Below are 24148 nucleotides of genomic sequence, written 5' to 3'. Positions count from 1 at the left end.
GCCAGGGGCAGCCGCCTTCAGGGTTGGTCTGATCCAGCTGCTCATCCAGGGTAGAGATGCAGGCAGATGCAGACTTGCTGGAGCCGCCTGGCTGTAAGTGATGGGTTGAGGTCTGAGCTCAGGCTGCGGGGCCGCAAAAGCTGCACATTAACCACCACTTGGAATCATGCATGTGGTCTGGAAGGTCTGAGGCAGTACTAGAAGTAGCTGACCATCCTCCACTCTAGCTGCCTGCTGTTAGCTAAAACTAGCTACTGGTTGAAAGGCCAGACTCAGATCAAACCAGCCCAGCTCATCCAGACCTAGTCAGACATTTCTTGTTAGATATGTTTTGTGTAATTTGAAGTTGTATTGTTTGGCACTTAAAAAATAGAGTAACTGCCAGACCGGCATGGCTCAGTGGTTGAGCGTCGACCCATGAACCAGGAGATCACCGTTCCATTCCCGGTCAGGGCACATGCCCGGGTCGTGATCTTGATTACCTGTGGGGGAGGTGCAGGAGGCAGCCGATAGATGTTCCTCTCTCTCTCCCTTTCCCTTCCTCTCTCTCTCAAATCAATAAACATATTTTTTAAAAATAGAGTAACTGATAAGTGTGTTTTTTATAATGAAGACTTATGAGCCATCACAACACCTAGAGGTGTCCTGCCTGCTCCTTGGAACCTGTGCATGTGATGAGATATCACACCTAAGGCACCGGTGACCTTAAAACAGGACAATTTACCCAGGTGGACCTGATCTAATCCGGAAAGCCTTTAAAAAACCAGAGAGCTTTTGCCCAAGCCAGTTTTGCTTAGTGGTTAGAGCATCGGCCCTCAGACTGAAGGGTCCCGGGTTCAATTCCTGGTCAAGGGCGCCTACTTTGGTCACAGGCTCGATCCTCGGCACCAGTCGGGGAACGTGCAGGAGGCAGCCAATCAATGTGTCTCTCACACTGAGGTTTCTCTCTCTCTCCCTTCCACCCTTCCACTCTCTCTGGAAGCAATGGAAAAAATATCCTCAGGTAAGGATTAAAACAACAACAATACAGTTTCCTCTGGACAGCGACAGAAGTCGGAGAGATTCGAAGCAGGATAGGAGTCCCTGTGCCATTGCTAACTTGAAGATGGAGGGGGCCAAGTGACCAGAAATGAGGGTCGCTTCTAGAAGCTGAGAGCAGGAAAGGAAACGCGAGTGAATTTCAGTCCTACACCCGAAGGAACTGAATGCTGCCAGTAACAAAAGCGGGCTTGGAAGAGGAGCACGAGTTCCCGATGCCATGCAGCAGCCAACGCCTGGCCGGCAGCCGAGCAGAGGACCCGCTGCAGAGCGGAGAGGGCCGGTCCCGCCGGCACCGGCGAACACTGGACACCGGGACCTGCAGTGCAGAAATAGCGGCTTTCACTATGATGGCGCCACCAGGAGATGCCTCAGAGCCTGAACTTCCCGGAGGCGAGGGACAGATTCTGTAGGGCAAAACCACAAGACACGGTGGGTTAGGGTTTCAGGTCCTGCTGGGAGCTGCTTGTTGGAGGTGAGGTAGGGTGATTGATGAGTCATTTCTTCAGGTCCTGAGGACAGCTCAGAGGTCGGTTCCGGTTTTCCTCCGTCTGGTCTCTGGGAAAGTAGCCAAGGCTTTGTTCCACCTTAGGGCTCAGGAGATGAAACATAACTGTTATCTTTAACCTGCAGGTCCTGACCCTGTGACCATCGGTCAGGCCCAGGCTACTGGCTTCTGCTGCCTTGGGGGTTGCTGAATCATAAGGTGCCTGGTTTCAGACCCAGCCCTGCTGTACTGGTCTACATGTTGCCAGAAAAACAGAAGTAGTGAGAACCCTTACATGCTATGCAATCAACCTAGAGTAGATTAAACTGATGAAAATTAAAGACATGAGATTAACCAAAGAACTTACATGCGTATGTGCATAACCCATGGACACAGACAATAGTGTGGGGAAGGCCTGGGCAGGGGATGGGTGTGGGGTAGAGGGGGCAGTGGGGGAAAATGGGACATCTGTAATACTCTCAACAATAAAGATAAATTAAAAAAAAAAAAAAAAAAGACATCTAAGACCCAACGCTATCACAAATAAGACTGAAACAAAGCTCCATATCAAACTACCACACAGCTTGTGACTTCCTTTTGTGCATGAAAATTTTACCACACACGAGCATTAGAAAGAAAGAAAATGTGAAGAATCTCCCAGAGCAGAAGCTGGACCACTGACCTCTCTGTCCATGAAACTAAACCAGGAATCATCCACAGAAGTAGCCCAAACCACAAGAACGGTGACAATAAGCCAAGGCTTTGTCTTAAACTGTTGTGTCAGAGAGGAAGTAAAAACTACAATGGGACATAGTGTTGAACACAGGGTTACCACATAATTGTGCTTAAGGGGGTAACGCCGATTTACGTCACTATGGCTCCAAGGCTGTTTCAGGCTGGGCCTTGGCCCCAAAGCAGTGGCTGTGGACCATTGTGCAATTTAACAACCTTAAATGCATTAATTATTTTAAGGGGGGAAAAATACAAATAACTGAACAAATGCTCCCACTCAAAATTTTGGGAAAAGAACTTTAAAACAGACTAAAGCAAAGCCAGAAAAAATAAATAAAACAGACCTAACAAAGATGAACGTTGCATTTAATGAATTTGAAAGCAGTCAAGTTGATAAATTCAAAAGTAGATTCTTTAACAACAATAATAACCAAAAAGCATTGAGATAGCTGCCCGCTGCAAATTTAATAAAAGCAGAGAGAAGATGAATATAATTATGAAGTTGATGTCATTAATGCAGATGAAAATGTAAAATTATAAGAATTACAATTCTCATTTGAATATGTGAATAGATTTTTAAATCTTATTGAAAGTTATGGTTCAAATAAATAAACGAAAGAAAGAGACTCTAAAAGGAAAAACCCATCTGCCTCCATAAACGAGGAAGGATTCAAAAGCATTATCAAGCAATCACCTTCCTAGAGCCTCTGGAGACCACTGGGCAGTAAATTCTTTCAGACTCCCAAGAAGCAATTCATTCCAGCCTATATAGCCCATTTCTGGCATGGAAAACTCATCCTATGAAGTAAAACCTGGGTCCCAAGCCCAGCAAACAGAGCCCAGCGAATTTCCCTGACTCCTGCAGACTGCTGACAGCCCGAGTGCCCCTCCACCTCCTGGTCTTGTAGGTCCCAGGTACTTGGTTTCCCATTTGTCCCTAAATCCTATTACTCGATAGTCCCCCTTGTCAAAAGCAGAGCAAGCCTTCTCTTTTCAGAATTATCTCTGGGACCCTCCAAGGGGCTTATCTCCTGGATAATTCTCACCACAGCTGGACTCTGTTCACTGTCCTCCTGGTCACCCTCATTGACTTTCCGATGGATAACTGGCCCTGGCCCACCACCCTGTACCTCCAGGGCCGCTTGCATAGCCCATGGGCATTGCTGAACAGCTGCAGACTAGAAGGCCCCGTTGGGGACCTGTTGCATGCTAGGCCTGACTCTGGGAGGCTTTGGGGACAGGGAGTGGACAAGGCAGTCAGGCCATCCTTCCCCTTATGGAGACTGTAGCTGCTCCTCCCACCCCTTCCTGAGCTTTCTCACCAGCGCCTCTGAATCTGCGCCTGAGATGCATCTCCCCTTCTCATGTCTAAGGCTGGGGGTGGGGAGTGGATCCCACAGGAGGGTTGCTTGGGTCTCTGGGGGAATGTGGCTTTTTCTGTTTTGCCACAAAACTTTTCCTTATTCAGGTTGCAGTCACTAGTGCCTGACAGAAACCCAACCCCAAACTAGCTAAAAACTAACAAACAAACCCTTTTAATGGGTGTAACACATCTCTAGGGTTTCAGGCATGGCTGGATCCATGCGTAAATGATTGCTCTTCATCAGCTCCTCTTCTCTTCTTTGAGTTGACTTGATCCCCAAATGAGGAAAGATGGTCCCAGGCAGCTCCAGACTTAGGTGGTCCTTACAACTAGCACTCCCAAAAGAAAAAAATGAGTCTCGTTTCTGATATTTCTGGCAAAAACTCGAAGGATGGGTTCCCCAAAGAAAGGTATGTTATGAGGCAACAAAAATGATAGACTAAGCCCACAGAGCCTGAGGGTAAAGTTGACCCTCACGCTCTGCTCAAGATCTGACGCTTCCTACCCGTGGGCCCCAGGTGAGCCTTGCCCTCCACCACTCCCCTCCTTACAAGACCATGTTTCTCTTGGGCACTAGTGATCCTTCTTGCAATCTAGCTTCCATTCCTGCCCACCAAAGTCCATCAGGATTGTTTATTTGTGGTCACCCCCAATTTAATTTTTTTTAAAAATTGCTTTTTAGAGAGAGGAAGGGAAAGAGAGAGAAACATTGATGTGAGAGCATAGCATCCATCAGCTGCCTCCTGCACTCCCCTTACGGGGGATCAAGCCCACAACCTGGGCACATGCCCTGACTGGGAATTGAACTGGCAACATTTTGGTGCACAGGACAACGCCCAACCAACTGAGCCACACCAGCCAGGGTTGTTTTTTGTTGTTGCTGTTTAAAAAAAAAAAAAAAAAAAGGAAGGAAATAAAAAGAAACAGGCAAAGAGCATGAGCCCCTAAAGGGACACCTGGACTTAAGTCCTGGGCCGAAGGGCAGGACCTGGGCCTCGCACCCCTGCAGCTGGCTGGGTGCTCCTGACCCACAGACCAGCCGCCCTTCTAGGTTATGGATGCAGGACCTGTTGTCCTCACAGTCCTTGGCCAGCCGCATCTCAGGGGTGCTGCACGGAAACCAGTGGCCTACAGAGACCCCGAACTCCAGGGCTGCAGCTTGTTCTTGCTTCAGACAGAGCTTTCAAAGTGCTTGTGGTGTTGGAACTGCCCGTTTCCTGGCCCAGCTCCCCATGCAGGGGCTGGGCTGGCAGGCGCGGACGTCCCGGTAGACAGGGCCTGCTTTGTCCCTGGGCCCAGGCTCTGTACTCGGGACCTGTCCAGGCTTCCTCAGCTTCCCCGGGCCTCCCCTTTAGCCAGTGTCGCTGCCAGCACTGGGCAGGAAGAGCCGCGCAGCCGTGCAGAGGAGACACAGGAAATCTGTGGGCTCCAGGCAGGCTTGGGAGCTACCAGGCTTCCCTTGACCTTTTGGGGAAGTTTCTTTGTTTCTCTAGTTGGTCATTTGATTTTTTAACTATTTACTGACTTTTTGAATATGTATACGTACATGGGACGAAACAATAGACAATATAACGATGAAAATCTCCTCTCCCTCCTGTGTACCCGTTACCACATTCCAGTCCCCTGCGGCCACCCCTGCCCGCCTGTGGATGCTTCCTGAGGTAGTCTGTGCCCACTCAAGCACACGTGGGGCTGTTACCCTTTTTATCTTTTACACACTTAAAAGTGAATCTGCCTGGCCGGACGTCGCTCAGCGGTTGAGCGTCAACCTGGGATCCTGGCGATCAGGGTTCGATTCCCGGTCAGGGCACATGCCCGGGTAGCGGGCTTGATCCCCAGTCGGGGGCGTGCAGGAGGCAGCCAACTGGTGACTCTCTCATCATTGATGTTTCTCTCTCTCCCTCTCCTTTCCTCTCTCTGAAATCAATAAAGATATGTTTAGAACAAACAAAAAAAAGTGAATCTGAGCCCTGGCCACTGTGGCTCAGTTGGTTGCGCGTTGTCCCGAGCGCCAAGAGGCCATGGGTTTGATTCCCGATCAAGGGACATGCCTGGGTTTCAGGCTCAATCCCCAGTAGGGGGTGTACAGGAGGCAGCCAATCAGTGTTTCTTTCTCTCCTCCTCTAAAATCAGTAAAAACTTTTTTTTTTAATATATCTTTATTGATTTCAGAGAGAGGAAAGGAGAGGGAGAGAGAGAGAGAGAAACATCAGTGATGAGAGAGTCATTGATTGAGCCCACAACCCGGGCATGTGTTCTGACCAGGAATCGAACCTCTATCTCCTGGATCCCAGGTCGACGCTCAACCGCTGAGCCACGCCCGGCCAGGAAGTAAAAACATTTTTTAAAAAGTGAACCTGAAAGGTCATCCCACCTGTCTGTGTGGAGTTGCCACACCCCACCAGAAGCTGCTTGGTGTTCCAGTCTGTGAATGAGCCTGATGCGCAACCAGCCCGAGAGGACGTGATGGATCAGTCATTGTAACATCATCCCCATCCCGTCCCATGTCCCCGGAACTTCCTCTCTATCCAGTATGTTCTAGGCTGAATTCTGTCCGTGAGGGACACCCTCACCAGATCTGGAAGGCTGGAGGAAGTAGAAACCATTGCACCCCTGTAGCAGCTGTGGGAAAGCCATGAGCGTTGCTGACATCTTTCCTGGGCTTCTGGGGTGCCCCCTGCAAGACCACCACTTTAGTGCAGCAGGCAGCTGAGATCCTTGGTGACAGCTTCCAGCAGCTCCTGGTGTCCTCCTGGGATCATCTGCTGTGGTCCTGCTGGCACCTGGGATCATTGGTGACACCTTCCCCGCCATCCCCTCACTTCCAGGGTCTTCCTGTCCTTTCCTCTCCCAACCCCTCCAATGCTTCTCCAAGCCCTAATTCCTTTTATTAATTTCTTTCTACTCCACTCAAAATACCTAGAATGGCTTCTGCTTTCCTTATTAAACCTGGACCAATACAAACAATACTGCTTGCATGTCCTTGTGCATGCTCATGAGCACATGGACCACCCTATTTGTAGCAGAAATTCCTACAAGTGACATTTCCAATTTAAATTTTGACAGTGCATTAGTCAGGTGGGGATGGCATAACAAAGTGCCACAGGTTGAGTGATTTAAACAACAAATTCATTTCCTCACAGTCTGGAGGCTGGAAGTCTGAGATGGAGGTGTCAGCAGGGCTGGATTCTTCTGAGGCCTCTCTCCTTGGCTTGCAGATGCTGTCTTCCCGGATCTTCACATGATATATCTTTATTGACTTCAGGGAGAGGGAGAGGGAGAGGGAGAGGGAGAGGGAGAGGGAGATAGAAACACAATGATGAGTCATTGATCAGCTGCCTCCAGCACACTTCCCACCGGGGATTGAGCCTGCAACCCCGGCATGTGCCCTGACCAGAAATCAAACCGCCATCTCCTGAATCATAGGTCGATGCTCAACTGCTGAGCCACGCCAGCTGGGCTAAACTTCCTCTTCTTGTAAAAACACCAGTCATATCAGAGTAGAACTCCCCTAATGACCTTTTTACTTGATTATATCCTTAAAGACCCTACCTCCATATACCATCACATTCTGAGGTACTGGGGGTTAGCAAACATACTGAAACCACCTGAAACTTATTTTAATGTAAGGTACAAGGTACTAACATCGTATTTTCTCCAGGCAGGTGGTTATTCAACTGTCCCCGCACTGTTCCTCCACCAATCCGAAGTGCCATGTTGATTATATACTGAATTCCCAGATGCATTTGGGTCCATTTCCATGCATCCTATGCACCAGCCTATTGAGACCTTCTCAATGGTCACTTAAATGGACTCAAGTCTCTCATATATTAAGAACAAAACCAAAACCCCTCTTAAACCCCTCCTTCAATCCTATGATCCTGTTCAGCTCCCGCTATTTACTGTGACCTTCACAGCCAAGGTCCGTCTACTTACTGTCTCTGTGTTCCCAACTGCTGCTCACTCTGTAATCCACCGCAGTCAGCTTGGGCCCCCATCAGACTATGGTCGGGAGGAATGGGGGACTCAGGGCCATTCCTGGTCCTTTAGCCCATCTACCAGATTCTGACCCACCACAGGTTCAGTCAACGTCATCAGAAGGAACAGAACGTGGCTCAGGATACCCATTTTCAAATAGTTCCCAGTAGGGGGAGCTAGAGGTAAGTGACCAGTCAGGAGTCTGGGGTCAGGCGAAGATGCTGAACAAAGCCACATTTGCTCCAAGCTCCTGAAGAACCAGCGGAGTCTGCAGGGGGAGTGCATGGTGGTCGGTGGGAGGGCAGCATGTGACTCCCATCCATAAATCAGGCCCTGGGTCCAGCTACCTGCCCCAGCTTTTTCCCCACTGCCAGTTCCTCCCCCAAGTCAGTGTTTGACGGAAAACTAGGGACTGTGGCCTAGTCAGGTTGACACATCAAAAGACCATCACAGTCTCCAAAAGAAATATTAGTTGTAATATTGTAATACTGAAGATGGACAATTGTCCAGTTTCACTTTGAATGATGAACACGACAGGACACAAAAGCCAGTGTTTTTGCTGTGAACAAAATTTTTAATTTGTGCTTAAGAATGGAAGAATGTAACCAGCAAAACAAAGTGCATGACACGTCCTGAAAATGCATAAAGATGCAGGGGGTTTTGTGTAAGGAAAGCGCAATTCAAAAAGGCTGGAACACTTCCAACACTTGGCTTGGTTATTTCACAAGAAGTTTTATTAAAGCATCCTCTAAAATCACCAGAGGGCCGAAGGAAAATCTCCCACTATTACGGAGGCATGAGAAAGTGTCAGGACGTGTGCACAGAAATGACTGAGCTACTGTTCTGGATGTGATCAAAAGTAAACATTGGAAGCAGTTCCCTCCTCAAATGAAGCACCGTGTTCTGGGTAGATGACATTTGACATTTTAAAGCAGGTCTTTCAGGAAGCAGCCTCGCATCCCAAAGGCGACTTCTTGCTCACGCTCTTCCTCACTACGGGCATGCTGACGCTACCGAACGACTCTTACTTTGTGAGTTGCCTTTGCAAACGACAAAGGCCATGAACATTTTGGAAGTTGTAAAAAGGTTTGCCAAATAAAACTCTGCCTGAATAGAAAAGGTTCATTCTCTGCGCAGATGGGCCTCCTGCAAAGCTGATTTTGCAAACTTATGATAAAGCTCCCCTTGTCATCACTCAATACTTTTTACGGACGTGCACAAGCAATAAAGGCTTTTTCAACATTCTGAAAGATGTTTTGTTGACATTCCTAAAGGTCATCAACTTTATCAGAAGCACGTCTATCATTGCACCTGAAAAAGTTTATCAGGAAATGGGGAAACAGTAATTTGAAGCGCTTCTCAGTGGCTTTCGAAGGACAAGTTCTAAAGCATTTGTTCAGACTGACAGCAGAAGTCTCAGTTTTTCTGAGAGGAAGAAAGCCCAATGCTGGAAAGCCTTTAAAGAAAAAGACTGTATCCTTGGGTTGGCTTACTTGGCAGATACTTTCAACCACCTAAATGAGATGTCTCCTGCCCTAGCCATGCACCAAAAGATCACCAGTTCTATTCCCAGTCAGGGCACATACTCTGGTTTTGGGCTCGGTCTCCAGTAGGGGGCGTGCAGGAGGCAGCCCATGTTTCACCCTCACATTGATGTTTCTCTCTCCCTTTCCCTTCCTCTCTAAAATCAGCAACCGTTTGTGATCTAGGAAATTTATAAGTTCTTGGTACTGCTGTCCACATGGAAGAAAAAAAGAGCCAAGGACAGCCTTGCAAAGATCAAGTGCTGGGGAAGCGCTTTACCAGACACACCGGCCACACAAAGCTGAGAGCCAAGGAGTGGGAGGCAGGAGCATAGTACTTCCCAGTTTAGCAATGAAGGGAAGAGGGAACAGCTTGGTGGGAGGGTCAGGGGACAGTCTCTTTTTGAAAAAGGAAAGCTTTTGGCACTTTTTAAAGCTGAGAAACAGAGATTGAGATACAGAGACAGTGGGCCAAATGTGGATAAAGGGAGAACTCAAAGAACATAGTCAATGCATTTTAGTCCTTGGATCCAACTGGAATCCACTTCTGGGATTCTGCAGCCTCTCTCAAAGCATCCTGAGGGGACTTCCTGCAGATTCCCAGGCCCTATCACTAATCTGAGGGAGAGTCTGGAGTTCAAGACCCACTGGCCTGAAGCTAATCTTCAGGCTTCCCTGACACCTCCGGCAGGTTTCCATTCTTGTGGATGTGCTGCCACCTGCTGGAAGAATGACAAAAGTAGCGACAACCATTTCCTGAAAGGGGCTGCTTTCCTAAAATGGCTGCAAAATCCTCATCCAGCCCAAACCAGAAACCAGACAGGTACCAGAGGCCTGGGGTGTTTATAGGGCTTGACCCTAGCTAGATGGAGCCCTAGCATGCCTCTCCGGCCCTCCAGGGAAGCCACCCTCCATCCTTCAGGCCACTGGAAACCCACACACTTCTGGTTGGAACTGCGAGTTAACAGGGCTGGGCTGTTTCCATCCCTTAATGGGGAGGAAGGAATAGCAGGAAGAGCCTTAACTTTCTGCCCATACTTTGGGCACAGTATCAGCATTCTTATTGGAGGTGAACACCAATCTAATGGCAGGGCAGGCATCTTATAGCACAGGCTCTACCCTAGGAGCCAAGAACTCCTGCAACCGCGGACTGCTATCATGTCAGGCTCAAGCCTTCCTTTCCCCTGCCCTCAGCAAGGGAAGCCACTAAAACCCTCCTCTTAACAAGCACTGACTGCTGGGCCTGAGCTAGCTGCAATCCCACTTCATGCTCCTAAATAGCCAAACTGCCTATTAACCTTTATCCGATGAAAGGGAACTTTAGTTCCCGGCAAGGAGTGGGTCCCGCTGGCCGAATTTAAATGCTGACGGAATTTAAATGCCGTCTTTTAAAGGTTAAATACTCAGAAACCTAAGCATATACGTTCTTTTTTACAGGCAAAAGGAAAGAAACCATTATTTGTATAGTTGATCCTGGAAAATACATGGAGTTTGTATGATGCTATCTTTTAAATGCCGTCTTTTAAAGGTTAATTACATTCTCAGGTTTACTTAAACCTACAGGCCTGCCAATAGCTGAGCAAAGCAGCCAGCCAGAGCAGGTACCCACTTTGGGAGAAGGCCCTACAGTCACTTTTGAAGGGTCCCAGAACTCCCAAAGACCACTCCCACTCGACAGTTTGGGAGGAATTGCCACTAATGAGAGATAACTTGACATGGTTAGTTCTAACTCCACTCAGCCTTAAGAGCTAAGAGACTTAAAACCATGACATGCTTGATGGGCTCCAATTAATTGGAGCTTTTAAGTCTAGAAAAATACAGGCTGCCAGTTCATTTGGTCTTGGTTTCCTTATCAGAGGACAGACCTCCCCCTAGCAGCACCAACTTTCATTGGTGCTCTTATCTATCCCTCAAAAGCAAGCCCTCTGTCCAGCTCTAAGTCCTTAGTCCTTGGAACAGGCCTGGTGGGTGGTGCTGTGCACAGGCTTCGATTTCCTCATCCCACTAGCAAACACCTCAACCAAGACGAAGTGAACTACCCACTTACACCCCTTATGTTGGCTGCACTGTAAGTTCACTGAATTCTACCAGTATTGCATTTTGATTTCATTTTAACTAGTCTGATTAGTGAACAGGTAGTTGAGTCTACCAGCTTTTGGGGTTGGCTGTCTGGGTTCAAAATCTCAGCTGTACCATCTGGGAAACCCTTTTTCAACGAAATTCACATTAGTCCCTTGACCTGGACATCGCATTGGCCTTCAACTTTTAACACAAGTAGGGGGTAGGGAATACTTGATATATCAGATAGAATGTCTGGGTACTATACATAGTACAAAACCAAAGGCCTTTCTTGTAGTTTAACCTGAGGTCACTGGAAGACTTACAAAAAATATCAGGTCCATCTATTGGATTGGTAGTTTCCCTCCCCAGCTTCAGTCCCAAAGCTCTCATTGGTCCATTCATCCAGCATGAATTCTACTAGCTAGTGACTATTCCAGAAACCATGCTCTCAGCTGCTAAGGAGTCCTAACCAACGGGCTCCTGTCCCTCTTTCCTGAGCACTTGTCAGGACACACTAGATCCTCACGCCGGCTCCAAGCAGAAGCCACAGGAGACTTCCATTTCACCAAACTTGTGACTGGGGCACTTGAAACCCAAGCATCAAGCATTTCCCCTGGGGGGTTGGGTGGACCTGAAGTGGCAGGGCTGGGTTTGTCATGCTCCACCTTCAGGGATATTCCGGGAGAAACACTCTAGGAAGTACAAGTCTGGCACCAGAGTTAAGGACTTTTAATTTGTCCCAAAGTTGCTGAAGCAAAATCATGATAAAACATTCTGCTTTCCTTTATAACCCCAACACAAAAAAAACTATTTGTAGGAAAAAAATGGTTTTGTACATGGGAAGAAACAATATAAATCCGAAACTTACAGATAAGGGTTACCTCTATCACTCATCTCTTTAAAAAGTTTATACGAATATCCAGTCAAAACCAGCAGGGTCACTGCCTTTGAAATGTCACCTAAACGGGTTTCCAAGTAGACCACAGGACTGTACTGTCTTGGAATGTCCTCAGAAGGCTCTGTCGTTGTCAGGTAACAGAGTAAAAACACCAGAGTCCTTTCTTTCAAATGGAAGAGGGAAGGACAGGGATAGAAGAAACTATTCAAACTTCGTCTTCTTTCCTTGTGGCTTGTGGTCTCCTCCTCCGCCTCTGCCTCCTCGGAAGCCGCCTCGACCTATAGGAAAGGAAGACGTCATTAAAGAACAGACGCAAAGCCGCCAGGTCTCCCTTCTGTGATCATGATCACTGATGAATGCCAGCGTCACAATGAGGCAGCCCTCTACCATCCTTACCTCCAAAGCCTCCCCGGCCTCTGCCACCAAATCCACCTCGGCCTCCTCTGCCACCACCTCGGCCTCCAAAGCCACCTCTGCCTCCGCCGCGACCCCCGAAGCCACCTTCACCCTTAGGTTTGGCCCAGTCCAAAGTAACTTTATTTCCATCAATTTCACCATCTTCCATGGCCTCCTTGGCGGCTTTGGCATCTTCCTCACTGTTGAAGTCTACAAAACCAAACCTAAAACACCAAATGAGATGATCCATTAAAAGCAGACAGATACAGAGGGAATACAGCGGAACCTTTGCTCTCAAACTTAATTTGTTCCAGAAGGCTGTTTGAGAAGCGATTTGTTCAAAAAGTGAATTCCCTCCCACACTAGAAATAATGTAAATTAATCTGTTCCAGACCACTAAGTGATTCTGTTTGAAACTTCCTTATATACAGTGTCTTATGTACTGTTGAATCTGCAAACACACCCTTCAGTTTTCCTACCTCTTCAATTGCCTATGACCATTTTTTTGTGAGCACTTTCATACACTTAGCAACATCAGCACACTTGATGTCTTTATGTTTTGAAATTGTGCTAATCGTACACATTTCACCAGCAACAAAAGCAAAAAAGACACAGAAACATTCACAGCACAATTCCTGAGATGGAACATGGGGGGGATGGGGACGGAAGGATGGTTTAGAGGTAAACTGACTTGCAGTCTCTCCTCTGTGGCCTGAGAGATGCTTTTTGTCATGCTGATGTATCAGCATGAAAGGGTTGTCAGGTCCCAGAACTGCAGTTTTGTTAGAAAAAGGAGACAGTTTTTTCCGTGAACTTGTCAACAACATAACTGTTTGAAATGAGAGATGTTCGAGAACTGAGGTTTGACTGTAAGTGCCAAAGTTAACCTCATACACTGGACAGTGAAAGTAGCCTTGCTCAATTCAGAAAAGACCCAAATGGCAAGAGTAGCTCTCTCTGGAAAATTGAAACTGGGTTTACTGACAGTATAAATGCCAGAATGTCTCACAAAACAGCAGAATATACCTCTAAAGACAGGAGGCAAAATAATGCTAGCTCTGTGAATTGTCTCTTCTTCTCGTGCGAATCCATAAACTGCCACAAAGCGACAGAAGGAGCTCAATGAGAAGACTTTAGATGGGAGGCACTGTACCTTCCTGCACCTTACCCTTTGGAAGAGCCTGTCTCCCGGTCAGTGACTATCCTTGCCCGGACAGAGCCATCAAACGACTCCTTCAGTGTCTCCTCTGTAGTCTCCTCAGACAGACCTTTGACAAACAGAGTTTTGGATGGCTCTGGGGAAAAACAACAACAAAAATAACCCTTTACTTAAAATCACAACTCATAATGATGACATGTTGGATTTATGTTTAGAATTACTGGCCAAGAATGCTCATTGTAGCAGAACCTGAAAGTGTCTCCACGAGAAAAAGAAGGTAATCTTAGCCAACTGATGCTTAATGAAAGCAAACGGCTTAAATCAACTGCCACCCTCAAGTCTACCTTGACCACCAAAAGCAGCTGAACTCCTTCCTGGTCTCAGATCTTCTATGGAAAGCAGGAGAGCCAACCCAAACAAGAGACAGTAGACCTAAAGCAGGGAGCCCCAACCACCACACAGGACAGTAAACCATGATCAAATCTGCTGCTCAAAGCTGACATGGCTGGATCAGAACTTGACTATCTAGAGGAATTTTCTTAGGAATTTCATCAATTAGTTCTCAGATAATCAGTCATCATATCCAGTGTCATTTACTCAGCAGCAACAGAAAAAACAAATGTTCACCTCTACATCTGACAAAGTTACAGCATGGCTCTGAGGAGAGGTATGCCCCAACCACAATATCCTGGTAATTTTAACTTACGGCTTCTTGCATTAGGCGATCCCCTGGGTCCTTGCAATTCCAGCCTGATTGCTCTGCCCTCAATTTCTCTTTTATTACAGGAATTTAAAGCTTCTTTCGCATCCTCGAATGAAGCAAATTCTATAAATGCATACCTGAGGATGAACAGTCAATATTTAGAATAAGTTACCAAGCTCAAGGCTCCTCTGCAATCATAGCTGATGCCACAAGCTTTTCCTCAAGCACATTTTATATTGATTTCTAGCTAAGATGATTCAGCTTGTGACAGCCAGGGAAACGTGATTATACAGTCTTATAGCCCATAAAAGACAACATTAACATACAAATTACTTTACCCTTTAGATTTGCCATTTTGGTTCTGGGGGACTTTGATAAAAGTTGCCTTCTCAAATACTTCCTGAAGAGTTTCTTCTGTTGCACTGTAGGAAAGGTTGCTTAAAACCAGAGTTTTTGATTCACCTACAAATAAGTACCAAATTAAGACCATGAAACTGGTTCACAACTTCAGTCACAGCTCTATCTTGTTCTTAAGAATTTATGCTTGGCAGTTAAAATGCTAATGTTGATGCAGATGAATCCCATACAGAGTGCCTCAATATACCGAGTACCTATTATGCAGTTATGTCCTGCTTCCTTCCATTCCTGTTACTCAGAAGTGTAAGCTGACTACTGGTCTATATCTCCCTAGAACAATATTCTCACTTTAAACCATACATGATATAAATAAAGCATAAAACATACAACAGAAATTAGACTTGTCTATGTCTAACTTGCAAAATGATTTCATACAGCTCTCATTCAAGACAGGGAATTACCATTACAAACAGAGGTGTAACTTGCTTAGGATCTACATCTATATCCAGTCAGTCAGTCAATTTAAATAAAGTTCAAAGATGCAAAGGATTTCTCTCCATCAATCCTGGAACCATGAAGGAAGCCTATACATTCTTACCACTCCAAGTGCTGTTCTTCCCACCTCTATGGTCTTGATTTTGACCTTTCTCTCCGGTATAGTACAGGGAAATGGATCGCCCATCTATTTCTGTTCCCTGCTTTTCTTCCAAGGTTTTCTCTGCATCAGCTTCTGTCTTAAATTCAATATAAGCAATCCTGCAATGGCGGGGGGTGGTGTAAAAAAAAAAGAAACCCACACAAATTCATTTGATTTCTAAAACCATATTAATTCTTAACACAGATGTTTTAATCTCAGCAATATGACCTTGCTTTAGTTGAGTACAATAAAAATGTCCTATTTTATACCAATTGAATTGAGGTTTCTGCCACTTCCCACTTTTCAATTAAAACTTTTCTCCCAATACACAAGTTTGCCAAGTACTCCTAGACAGTGTGTTCACGCGGTGAGCTTACCTCACCGCAAAACAATTGCTATCACTTAAAAAGCACGCACTATACACTAGGCACATTTCTTAACACTTCATACACATTAACACATCTTTTAAAATCACTCTGAATTAAGGACATTATCCCCACTACACAGATGGGAAATTGAGGCATAGAAGTTATAGATTAATTTTCCCTAAATCATACACCGAAGAAAGTTGGATCATTTTTCATAAATCAGAATTGCATTTAAACGCCTAATATTCCAACAGACATAAAACATACCCTTTACTCTTTCCATCCTTGCTGACTAATCTGATCTCCATAGCATCTTCAAACACTTCTTTTAATTCGTCCTGAGTAACTTTATAAGGCAGATTTTTAGCCAAAAGTGTTCTTGCATCTCGATCTACATAAAAAACACAAAATGAATGGGATGGGTTAAAAGACCTTTTTTCTCCCCCACCAAGATACCGATCAGTAGAAAAGTTGTTTAAGAAATAATGTGAGATCCTACAATGTATAAGACACTCTAATAGTATGGAGACACAGCAGTGGCAAGACACAAGCTGCTACCTGGGCAGCGTGGCTCAGAGGTTGAGCATCAACCTACGATCCAGGCTCTATCCCCAGTGGGAGGGCATGCAGGAGGCAGCCGATCAATGACTCATCACTATCCCCCCCCCCCCGCCCCAAATCAATAAAGATATTTTTTTTAAAAAGTGAAGTAGAACACTTTTAAAAAGTCATGAACACACATAAAACATGACAAAGTATATGAAGGATTCAAAAAGAATAGGGATCTGATCTAGTTCCAGTGAGGAAAAGCCTCTCTATATTAATGCAGGTGTACAGGCATACCTTGTGTTTTTATTTTCTGCTTCGCTTTATTGTGTTTTGCAAGTATTGCCATTTTTTTACTAATTGAAACAAGACCTTCCACCAGCAAAAAGGCTGCAACTCCCTTGAGACACTCGCTCGACTGCAGTGGTCTGAAACCGAACCCACAACATCTCCAAGGTAAGCCTATACATCTAAACAATTATGTATTTTTAAGTATTTTAATTGATTTAGAAAAGAAAGGAGAGGGAGCAACAATGATTGGCTGCCTCCTGTACACCCAATGGGGATGGAGCCTGCAACCTGGGCATATGCCCTGACTGGGAATTGAACAGGCAACCTTTTGGTGTATGGTATGATGCCCAACCGAGCCACACAGGCCAAGGCTAAACATTTATTTTTAAGTCCCTTCTTGCTTGCCTAACTCGGGAATTTTTAACACCAGCATTCAGTGTCAGGCACTGTTGTAAACATTTAACATTATCAGTACCCACAATAACCTAAAGCGGTACATACCTTTTTTACTGTCTTTCCCCTTTGGTTTTTCTAGTTTAATTTCATTGCCAAAGACTTTTAAACCAGTGAGTTCTAAGGCTTTTTCCAGGTCTTCAGCAGATTCAAAATCCACATAGCCAAACTTCCTTTAAGGTGAATAAAGCAAAGGACAAAAATTACAGGTTTTAAAAAAACAAAGAGCCACATTAACATGTATTTTAGGCACGTAACACCAATGTGATGGTGCAGGCAATGATTAAGTTAAAAAGCAGCTACTCTACTAACAAAATACAGTCAGGGGATACAGAGCAAGATACAAGTACCAAGACCTGATGCAGGTTCACTCTGAGATTGTCTTTATTAGCTATACTGCTCATAACTAATAGCTAACAAAAGAACCTGTTCAAGCATTAAGATAGGTCTGGTTATTTGGATCTAATAGTTTTAAATATATATTTTTAAGTATATCTTTACTGATTTCACAGAGGGAGAGGGAGAAAGAAACATCAATGATGAGAGAATCATTGATCGGGCAGTTTTAAGTATTTTTAAGAATAAAAGCATATAGCAGCTTATTAAAAATTACTTTGTGCCCATCCAGCCTGCCTCAGCAGTTGAACATCGACCTATGATCCACATCGCGATTGATGCCTGGTCAGGGCACATGCCCAGGTTGTGGGCTTGACCCCGCAGTGGGAGGCATGCAGGGGGCAGCTGATCAATGACTCTCATCATTGATGTTTCTATCTCTCCCTCTCCCTTCCTCTCTGAAATCAATAAAGGTATATAGATATATATAAAAAATTTACTTTGTGCTATCTCAAAAGTTAAGGGAGACTATGGAAATTTCAATTTGGGGGTTTTCCAATTTGGTAATCTAAATAACAATTCATTAATGTCTAAACTTTGAAGACACATTCATGCTTAAGAGTAAAGGGCTAAGGTTCTACAAAGGGATGGGAAAAAGCATTAGCAGACCCAGGAATACTATGGCTTAACTTCCTCATACGTACCTAGACACACCAATTCTGACATCGACAACAGCGAGATCGTTTTTAGCAAAAACATCACTGATACCCGTTTTTAATTCAGGAGCAGATTTGCTGAAGTTCAGGTTTCCAACAAAGAGATTGAAAGCCGTAGTTGGTTCTGTGGCTGTACAAAAAGTGAACTCAAGTTAATCTAATTTATAAAGTATGGCATGAACTTAGTTCCAGTATAAATTTCTATACATAGCACATCAGCATACTGCAATGTAACATCAGGTTTCAGTATTAAGTCCCTTTGTTGTTCATCACTTGTGCTATCAGGCGCCACTCCCCACAATTCTGACAAGTTACCTTCCACTTTCTGCTTCTTGGCTTCCGGAGCAGCTTTCTGTTTGGCCATTTCCTTCTTTCGTTTTCCAGGTGCTTCTTTGACAGGCTCTGAACAAGATTTCAAACAATCTGTGTCATCCATAAATAGCCACACGTATTCAAGTACCTCATTTAAATAAATCTTACACTGCCTGGCAGGCGTGGCTCAGCGACTGAGCATCAACCTAGGATCCAGGAGATAGCGGTTCGACTCCTGGTCGGGGCACATGCCCAGGCTACAGGCTCGATCCCCAGCAAGGGGCGTGCAGGACGCAGCCGAGCAATGACTCTCTCATCATTGATGTTTCTCTCTCTCCCTTCCTCTCTGAAATCAAGATATATTTTTAAAAATAAAAAATAAAACTTACACCAATATACTTCACAATCTAGCTCAGTTACCTTCCTCCTCCTCCTCTTCCTCCTCGTCGTCCTCCTCGTCATCATCCTCATCCTCCTCCTCGTCGTCGTCATCGTCCTCCTCGTCATCATCCTCGTCATCGTCTTCATCCTCAGCTGTGCTCTTGGCCTTCACGGGAACAGCTTTTGCAGGAGCTTTCTTGCCTTTGGCTGGTGCAATCTCCATAGGTTCTTCTTCAGAGTCTGAAAGAGAAGCTACCTAGTCAAAAACTCACAAGAATGATCCCCAAACCAACATTAGTTCTAGATAAACATAAAGGGAAAAATACGTAACACAACACTGTGTGCATAGCTGTTACGGGAGGAATCAACAGGTTACTTGGAAACAAAACCCTGCGCTACCCAGACTGCTGAGGCTGTGCCCCCCACACCCTTCCTCGGGGCCAGACCATCGCTCAGGCACCACCAGCACACGGCGGCCACAGAATCCGAGCACTTCTAGCCCACCCCGCGGTGCCACGGAGGGAGCTGTCTGCCCTGCCGCCTCCCCAACCTCGCCCCTAATACACCCTGCAAAAGAGCCCAAGAACCACTGACAGAACTTACCGTCTTCCTCATCGTCCTCGTCATCCTCATCCTCGTCATCGTCGTCGTCATCATCATCCTCTTCGTCGTCGTCGTCATCATCGGAGGCAGGAGCAGCACTGGCTTTCATCACGGCCGGCTCAAATTCCTCCTCCTCCTCTTCCTCCTCTTCACTGTCATCATCATCGTCGTCGTCGTCGTCGTCATCATCACTGTCATCCTTCTTCGCATTCTTGCCGTTCTTTGCTCCCTTAGCTGGGGTGGCTGCTCCTTTCTTACCAGGGGTCATGACCAGTGCTTTGCCTGGCAGGCCTCCCTTCTTGCCAGGTGTGGCTACTGCTCTGGCTGGAGTAACTGCTGCCTTTTTGCCAGAAACTGGCATAGCTGCTACCTTTTTGCCAGGGGTGACAACTGCTTTCTTGCCTGGTGTGGCAATCTTTTTTGTTGGGGAAACCATCACCTTCTTTGCTGGAGTTGTGGTAGCCTTCTTGCCTTTTTTCTGAGGAATGATAACCTCAAGATTAAATAAAAACAAACATGAGTCTATTTTCAAACTCAAAAAAGGGAGCATTGGTCCCCATAAATGAGTGTTAATTCTGGCACTGCCTCTGGTTTAAGATCACATGCATTAGATATATGCTAGCCACGTTAAACTACAGGGTCATGTTACATGTCCTTCTGTCTACCTGCGAGGTCGGTCCTCATTCTCATGTAGAATGTCCAATCATAATGAACCCTTAACACTGCAGATACCACTGGACTCAGACCTGTGAATTTCTGTACCTCACCATACTCTAATCACTTCAGCTTTGAAGCAGCACATCCCAAATGGACTCTGAAAGATAAGACTGCCTGGATCCCATCTGATACTGTATGGGCCCAGGAGATTTTAAGCCTCAACTTTTTTCCCCTTCTGAAAATGTTAACAGCACCAATGTTACATGTTGTTTTAAGGATTATGAATTGATTTCTGTAACTAAAAGCTCTGTTAAGTGCTATTAAACCATTTGGGGAGGTGGTACAAAGAGTTCATTAAAAGCTCGGTCTTAGGACCAAAGATATAAGTATCAAATAGGCTGGACAGTCTATCCTTGCAAAATTAATACAAATTAAAGGAGCAGTTAGCTCCATAAAAACATCATCTACATTCAAGTCACACTCAAAGCTGTTTTGTTGACTACCAGTTTTATCAAGTACTGTGTTAAAACAAAACTTTTAGTTGTCTTTACAGTAAGCAACAGTAGCCAGGAGTACCAAAGTGTCATCCTTGGCACAAAGGAAGGTGGCGTTCCTCACTCTATATAACAACACAGTGACTAGTATTGCAAAACTCACACAAAGAACAGAGACCTGCTTGGAGGCTAAGAAAGGAATCTGGTAAGGCTAACCTCAGACCTGAATATAATGCTCAGCACTGCCACATATAAGACAGCTAGCTGTCCAGGCTGTTTCCTCATCTAGCACGTGGGGCTAACATGTTGAAACTGGAAGTGATTTAATACATCACCACACTAAGCCCTGCAGAGTGCACACAAGGAGGAGCCTCCATATCTTTTCTCCCAAGCTCATTCAAATACTTTCCCTTATGGTATTTTGACAGGTCAATGAAGAGCTTGTGAAACACTCAACCGTTACAACAGGACATGTATGAATGAATATAATCTTATTTTTGCCAGTATTTTCAGACACACAATACCACCTGTTTTTCCTCTCCACTCTGCATTAAATTGTACATAATTACCTCTTCTCCACTGCTTTCATCTTCTTCATCTTCTGACATTTCCTCATCTTCACTATCATCTTCTACGTCCTTGGGAGGAGGAGCCATTTTCTTGGGGTCACCTTGATTTTTACCAGCCTAAAACAGACCCAATTATTAGCACAATACACCTCCCACATTTCAGACCACTCACATTTTGCCATCCTTCTTCATATACGATTCAATCATCTTCCTTTCTCAGAACCCACTTTTCATTCTGTTAAATATCACAAATTAACATAAACCAACCTTACATAGAAAGACAATTTCAAAGAGATGATCTCCCTCTTCCTGTTGCCTTCATTAAGCACACTCATTTTAAAAATTATACTTCCAGAATCTACTCTTCTATCAAGCACAGTTTCTCAATACTCAGTAGCCTACAACGGGACCATTTTAATGGCTAACAACCCACAACCCTTCACCTGGGGGGTTAACTACCTTAAAAAAAGCCTTCAGTAAATTCTGGCACCTTACCCCACCACTCTCCTCTGAATTTAAATCAGGGCAACTTAAAAAAAATTTTTTTTAAATCACATCTTGTCTTAACTATACCTCTTGGCCTTACAGTTCTCCTTTCCCAGGGAAACCCCGCCCCTTTGAGAACCACCGGGGCCACGTGGGGGCACTTCGCCAGCCACCATGTGCGTGCAGCCCGGCACAGAAAGCACGCGGCAGGGCCTCCTTCCGGGGCCCACCTCACGGCCAAGACCCGATAGGCTGCAGGCCTTCAAATGAACAAATCCCGCCGCTCGCCGCGTCACGGCACAGTCCCCCTCCGGAGACGCCGGGACCCACGCGGCACGGCCCACGTGGCGGGCCGCCCGCCGCGGCACGTGCGTCAGGAGGCGGTGCCCCGCTCGCGCCAGTCCCAGGAGTTTGGCCTCATCCCTCCACGCCGGGGCCCAGTGCCCCCTCCCCACGCTCAGTCCCTAATCTATCCCCGCAACACCTGCCGAAACTCTTCACTTCGCCACCAAGTAGCCAAAAGCCGCGAGACCTCCGCGCTAACCACGCGAGACTTCCCGCAGCATGGCGCCCTCGAATGCGCCCGGGATGGCGCGCAGGCCCTCCTCCTCGCGGCGCCGCGCGCGCGCTCCCCAGAAAACAGGCCCCGGCGTCCGTGCTTGCGCGAAGAAGGCCTCTTACCTTTGCGAGCTTCACCATGATGGCGGCGTATGACGACGGTGTGTGGCGGGTGAGTGGCGCAGATGAGCCCAGAGGAACCAAACGACGTCGATGGCGGCCGCTGGTACTGAAGAGCCGGAGCGCGTACGTTTCGTTACCAGCTTGAGCTCGAGACTGAGGCAAAAGACTGAGCCTGCCCAGTAATCGCCTCTGGAAAGACGACGACTGTGCCCGCGTGACTCAACTTCAACCAACCAGAGTTAGCACTGACCCCACTAGCCAATCGCGAATCTGTATGGAGAACGTCGCGGGGCGGGCCCGGGGTGGGAGTGGGCGGGCCAAGGCCGCGAGAGGAGAAGCTGGAGATTCCGTTTCGGCGCCCTGGGGGGGGGGTTTGCTTTGTGCATGGCCGGCGCTGATTGGGCGGTGGGCGCGCGGTCCCGAAGTGCCCCTCCGCGGCCTGCGTTCGCGGAGCCTGCGCCGTGGGACGGGCATTTTTTGGCGCCCCGGGTGCCGCTCTCGCGGGCTGCGGGTGCTCGCCGGGTCCTACTCCGGAATGTGTCGGGAGCCTGTGGACCCTGGCGGAGATCCTCGACGTCCCTGTCCCGCGCTCCACGCTCAGCCTCCCGGCTGCGGGGAGAAGAGTTCGCCCCCGTTTCCCCAGCTTACGAGCCCGAGACCTAGGTTCACGTCGCCGGAGCCGGAGGCCCACCTTAGCCCAGGCCCAGAAAATCCCCTCGTCCGCCGGCGACTCCTTCCCGGGCCACGTGCCTGCAGTTGCGTCCTGGGAGCTGTTATTAAAGGCAGTCGCACATATTCGTGAGGTTTATTGTGGGCAGTGCACAGCATCATAGTTAATCTCAGGTAACCTCGGGCGCTGGGTATCTTCCAATGGGGAACAGGCTCGGAAAGATAACTTTCTGGTGGTCACAGGGTGTTACAGCTGTGGGCTGAACGGGAAAGGAACCATGCCTTGGACCGCTCACAAGTGCTCTGTTTGGAATTAAAGGACCCATTAAATGTGGTGGCTGAGAAGCCGGTGCTACCGGATGGTCCAGGAGGTCAGAGAGGCAAGGGAAAGGTTCCCTTGATGGACGTACATAAGATTCTTTGCCGTCTTTTGCCAGTTATTCCTGTAGGTCACTGGGGACAAACTGAATCGGTGCTGAGCTTAACCCAGAGCTCTTGCTTCAGTTTAGAGCTTGCCTAGGATATATCCTGGGCATCTGGTACCTCATTGTTACTACAAAACCAGTATACCTTCAGCTATGACGATATTTCCCCAGCTGAACTGATGTTCAGAATCACCTCTGGAGAGTCTAATTAGAGAGGTCTGGGTTGGAGCTCAGTATTTTGTATTTTAACAAAGGCCTGTGGGGATTCTTGTGCGCTATCAAGTTATTTTGCAATTACTAGTACACTCCCGGGGCTGAAGGTATAGGAAACCCACAGCTACCCACTGGGGCTCTCTGATCAGGGAGGAAGCTGGGGCCAGTTCAGTGGTCTGCACCCTGCTTTCTGAAAATCTCTGGAGAACCCCCGAGAAGGTTCACATTTTGAACTCTGGGACAGGGGCTAAGAGGACACGTGCTGGGTAACAGGATAGAAAGAACAGCATGAGCTAAGGCGTGGTGGAATAGATCCTGGTGTTTCCAAGCAGTCTGGCACAGAGCAAACCTAATGCACTCATGGGAAGAGCCTGGAGAGATGAGCAGTGGGCATGATCAAGTGACAGGGACAGATTTTAGAAATACTGGCACGGCTGGCTCCTAGTCATTCAGATCTCTTAAGAGGACTTCCCCAACCCAACCCAATGAAAGGTGCCACCCAGACTCCCTATCACATCACTCTAAGTTTTATACAGGTACTTATCAATACCTAGCATGTTTCTTAGCTGTTCATTGTTGGTTTGATCCCTCCCCAGCCATGAGAACACGGACTTTG

General features: G+C 46.7%; 1 protein-coding gene across 2 annotated transcripts; it reads right to left on the bottom strand.

The window, feature by feature from the left end:
• Window positions 1–11896: 11896 nt before the first annotated feature.
• On the bottom strand, window positions 11897–22472 carry NCL (nucleolin). Of its 2 annotated transcripts, none has more exons than XM_081143244.1 (14): window positions 22226–22472; window positions 21059–21175; window positions 19339–19831; window positions 18775–18975; window positions 18358–18444; window positions 18031–18172; window positions 17039–17163; window positions 15968–16091; window positions 15294–15451; window positions 14677–14800; window positions 14342–14475; window positions 13645–13771; window positions 12477–12700; window positions 11897–12358 (listed from the first exon to the last, which is right to left on the bottom strand). In XM_081143244.1, exons 1-14 carry the CDS (start codon window positions 22241–22243, stop codon window positions 12282–12284), a joined length of 2151 nt encoding a protein of 716 aa, XP_080999370.1. In that variant the 5' UTR covers window positions 22244–22472; the 3' UTR covers window positions 11897–12281. The 2 variants fall into 2 exon arrangements, with proteins under 2 accessions (XP_080999370.1, XP_080999371.1); XM_081143245.1 differs by having other exon boundaries at window positions 19339–19816; window positions 22226–22379.
• Between the last annotated feature and the right edge of the window lie 1676 nt (window positions 22473–24148).

The sequence above is a fragment of the Miniopterus schreibersii genome (assembly GCF_964146895.1).
Source record: "Miniopterus schreibersii genome assembly, chromosome: 7".
Classification (NCBI taxonomy): Eukaryota; Metazoa; Chordata; class Mammalia; order Chiroptera; family Miniopteridae; genus Miniopterus; species Miniopterus schreibersii.
Note: the sequence above shows the minus strand (reverse complement) of the source record. Positions and strands in the feature narration are given on the sequence as shown.

What these genes read in the sequence shown, in the direction of transcription:
- NCL (XM_081143244.1), bottom strand. An exon ending in GGAAGAGGAGGAGGAGGAAG is followed by an intron (nt 18,445 to 18,774) that starts GTAACTGAGCTA and finishes AATCTTGTTCAG; the next exon opens with AGCCTGTCAAAGAAGCACCT. An exon ending in CAAAATGGCAAATCTAAAGG is followed by an intron (nt 14,476 to 14,676) that starts GTAAAGTAATTT and finishes GTTCATCCTCAG; the next exon opens with GTATGCATTTATAGAATTTG.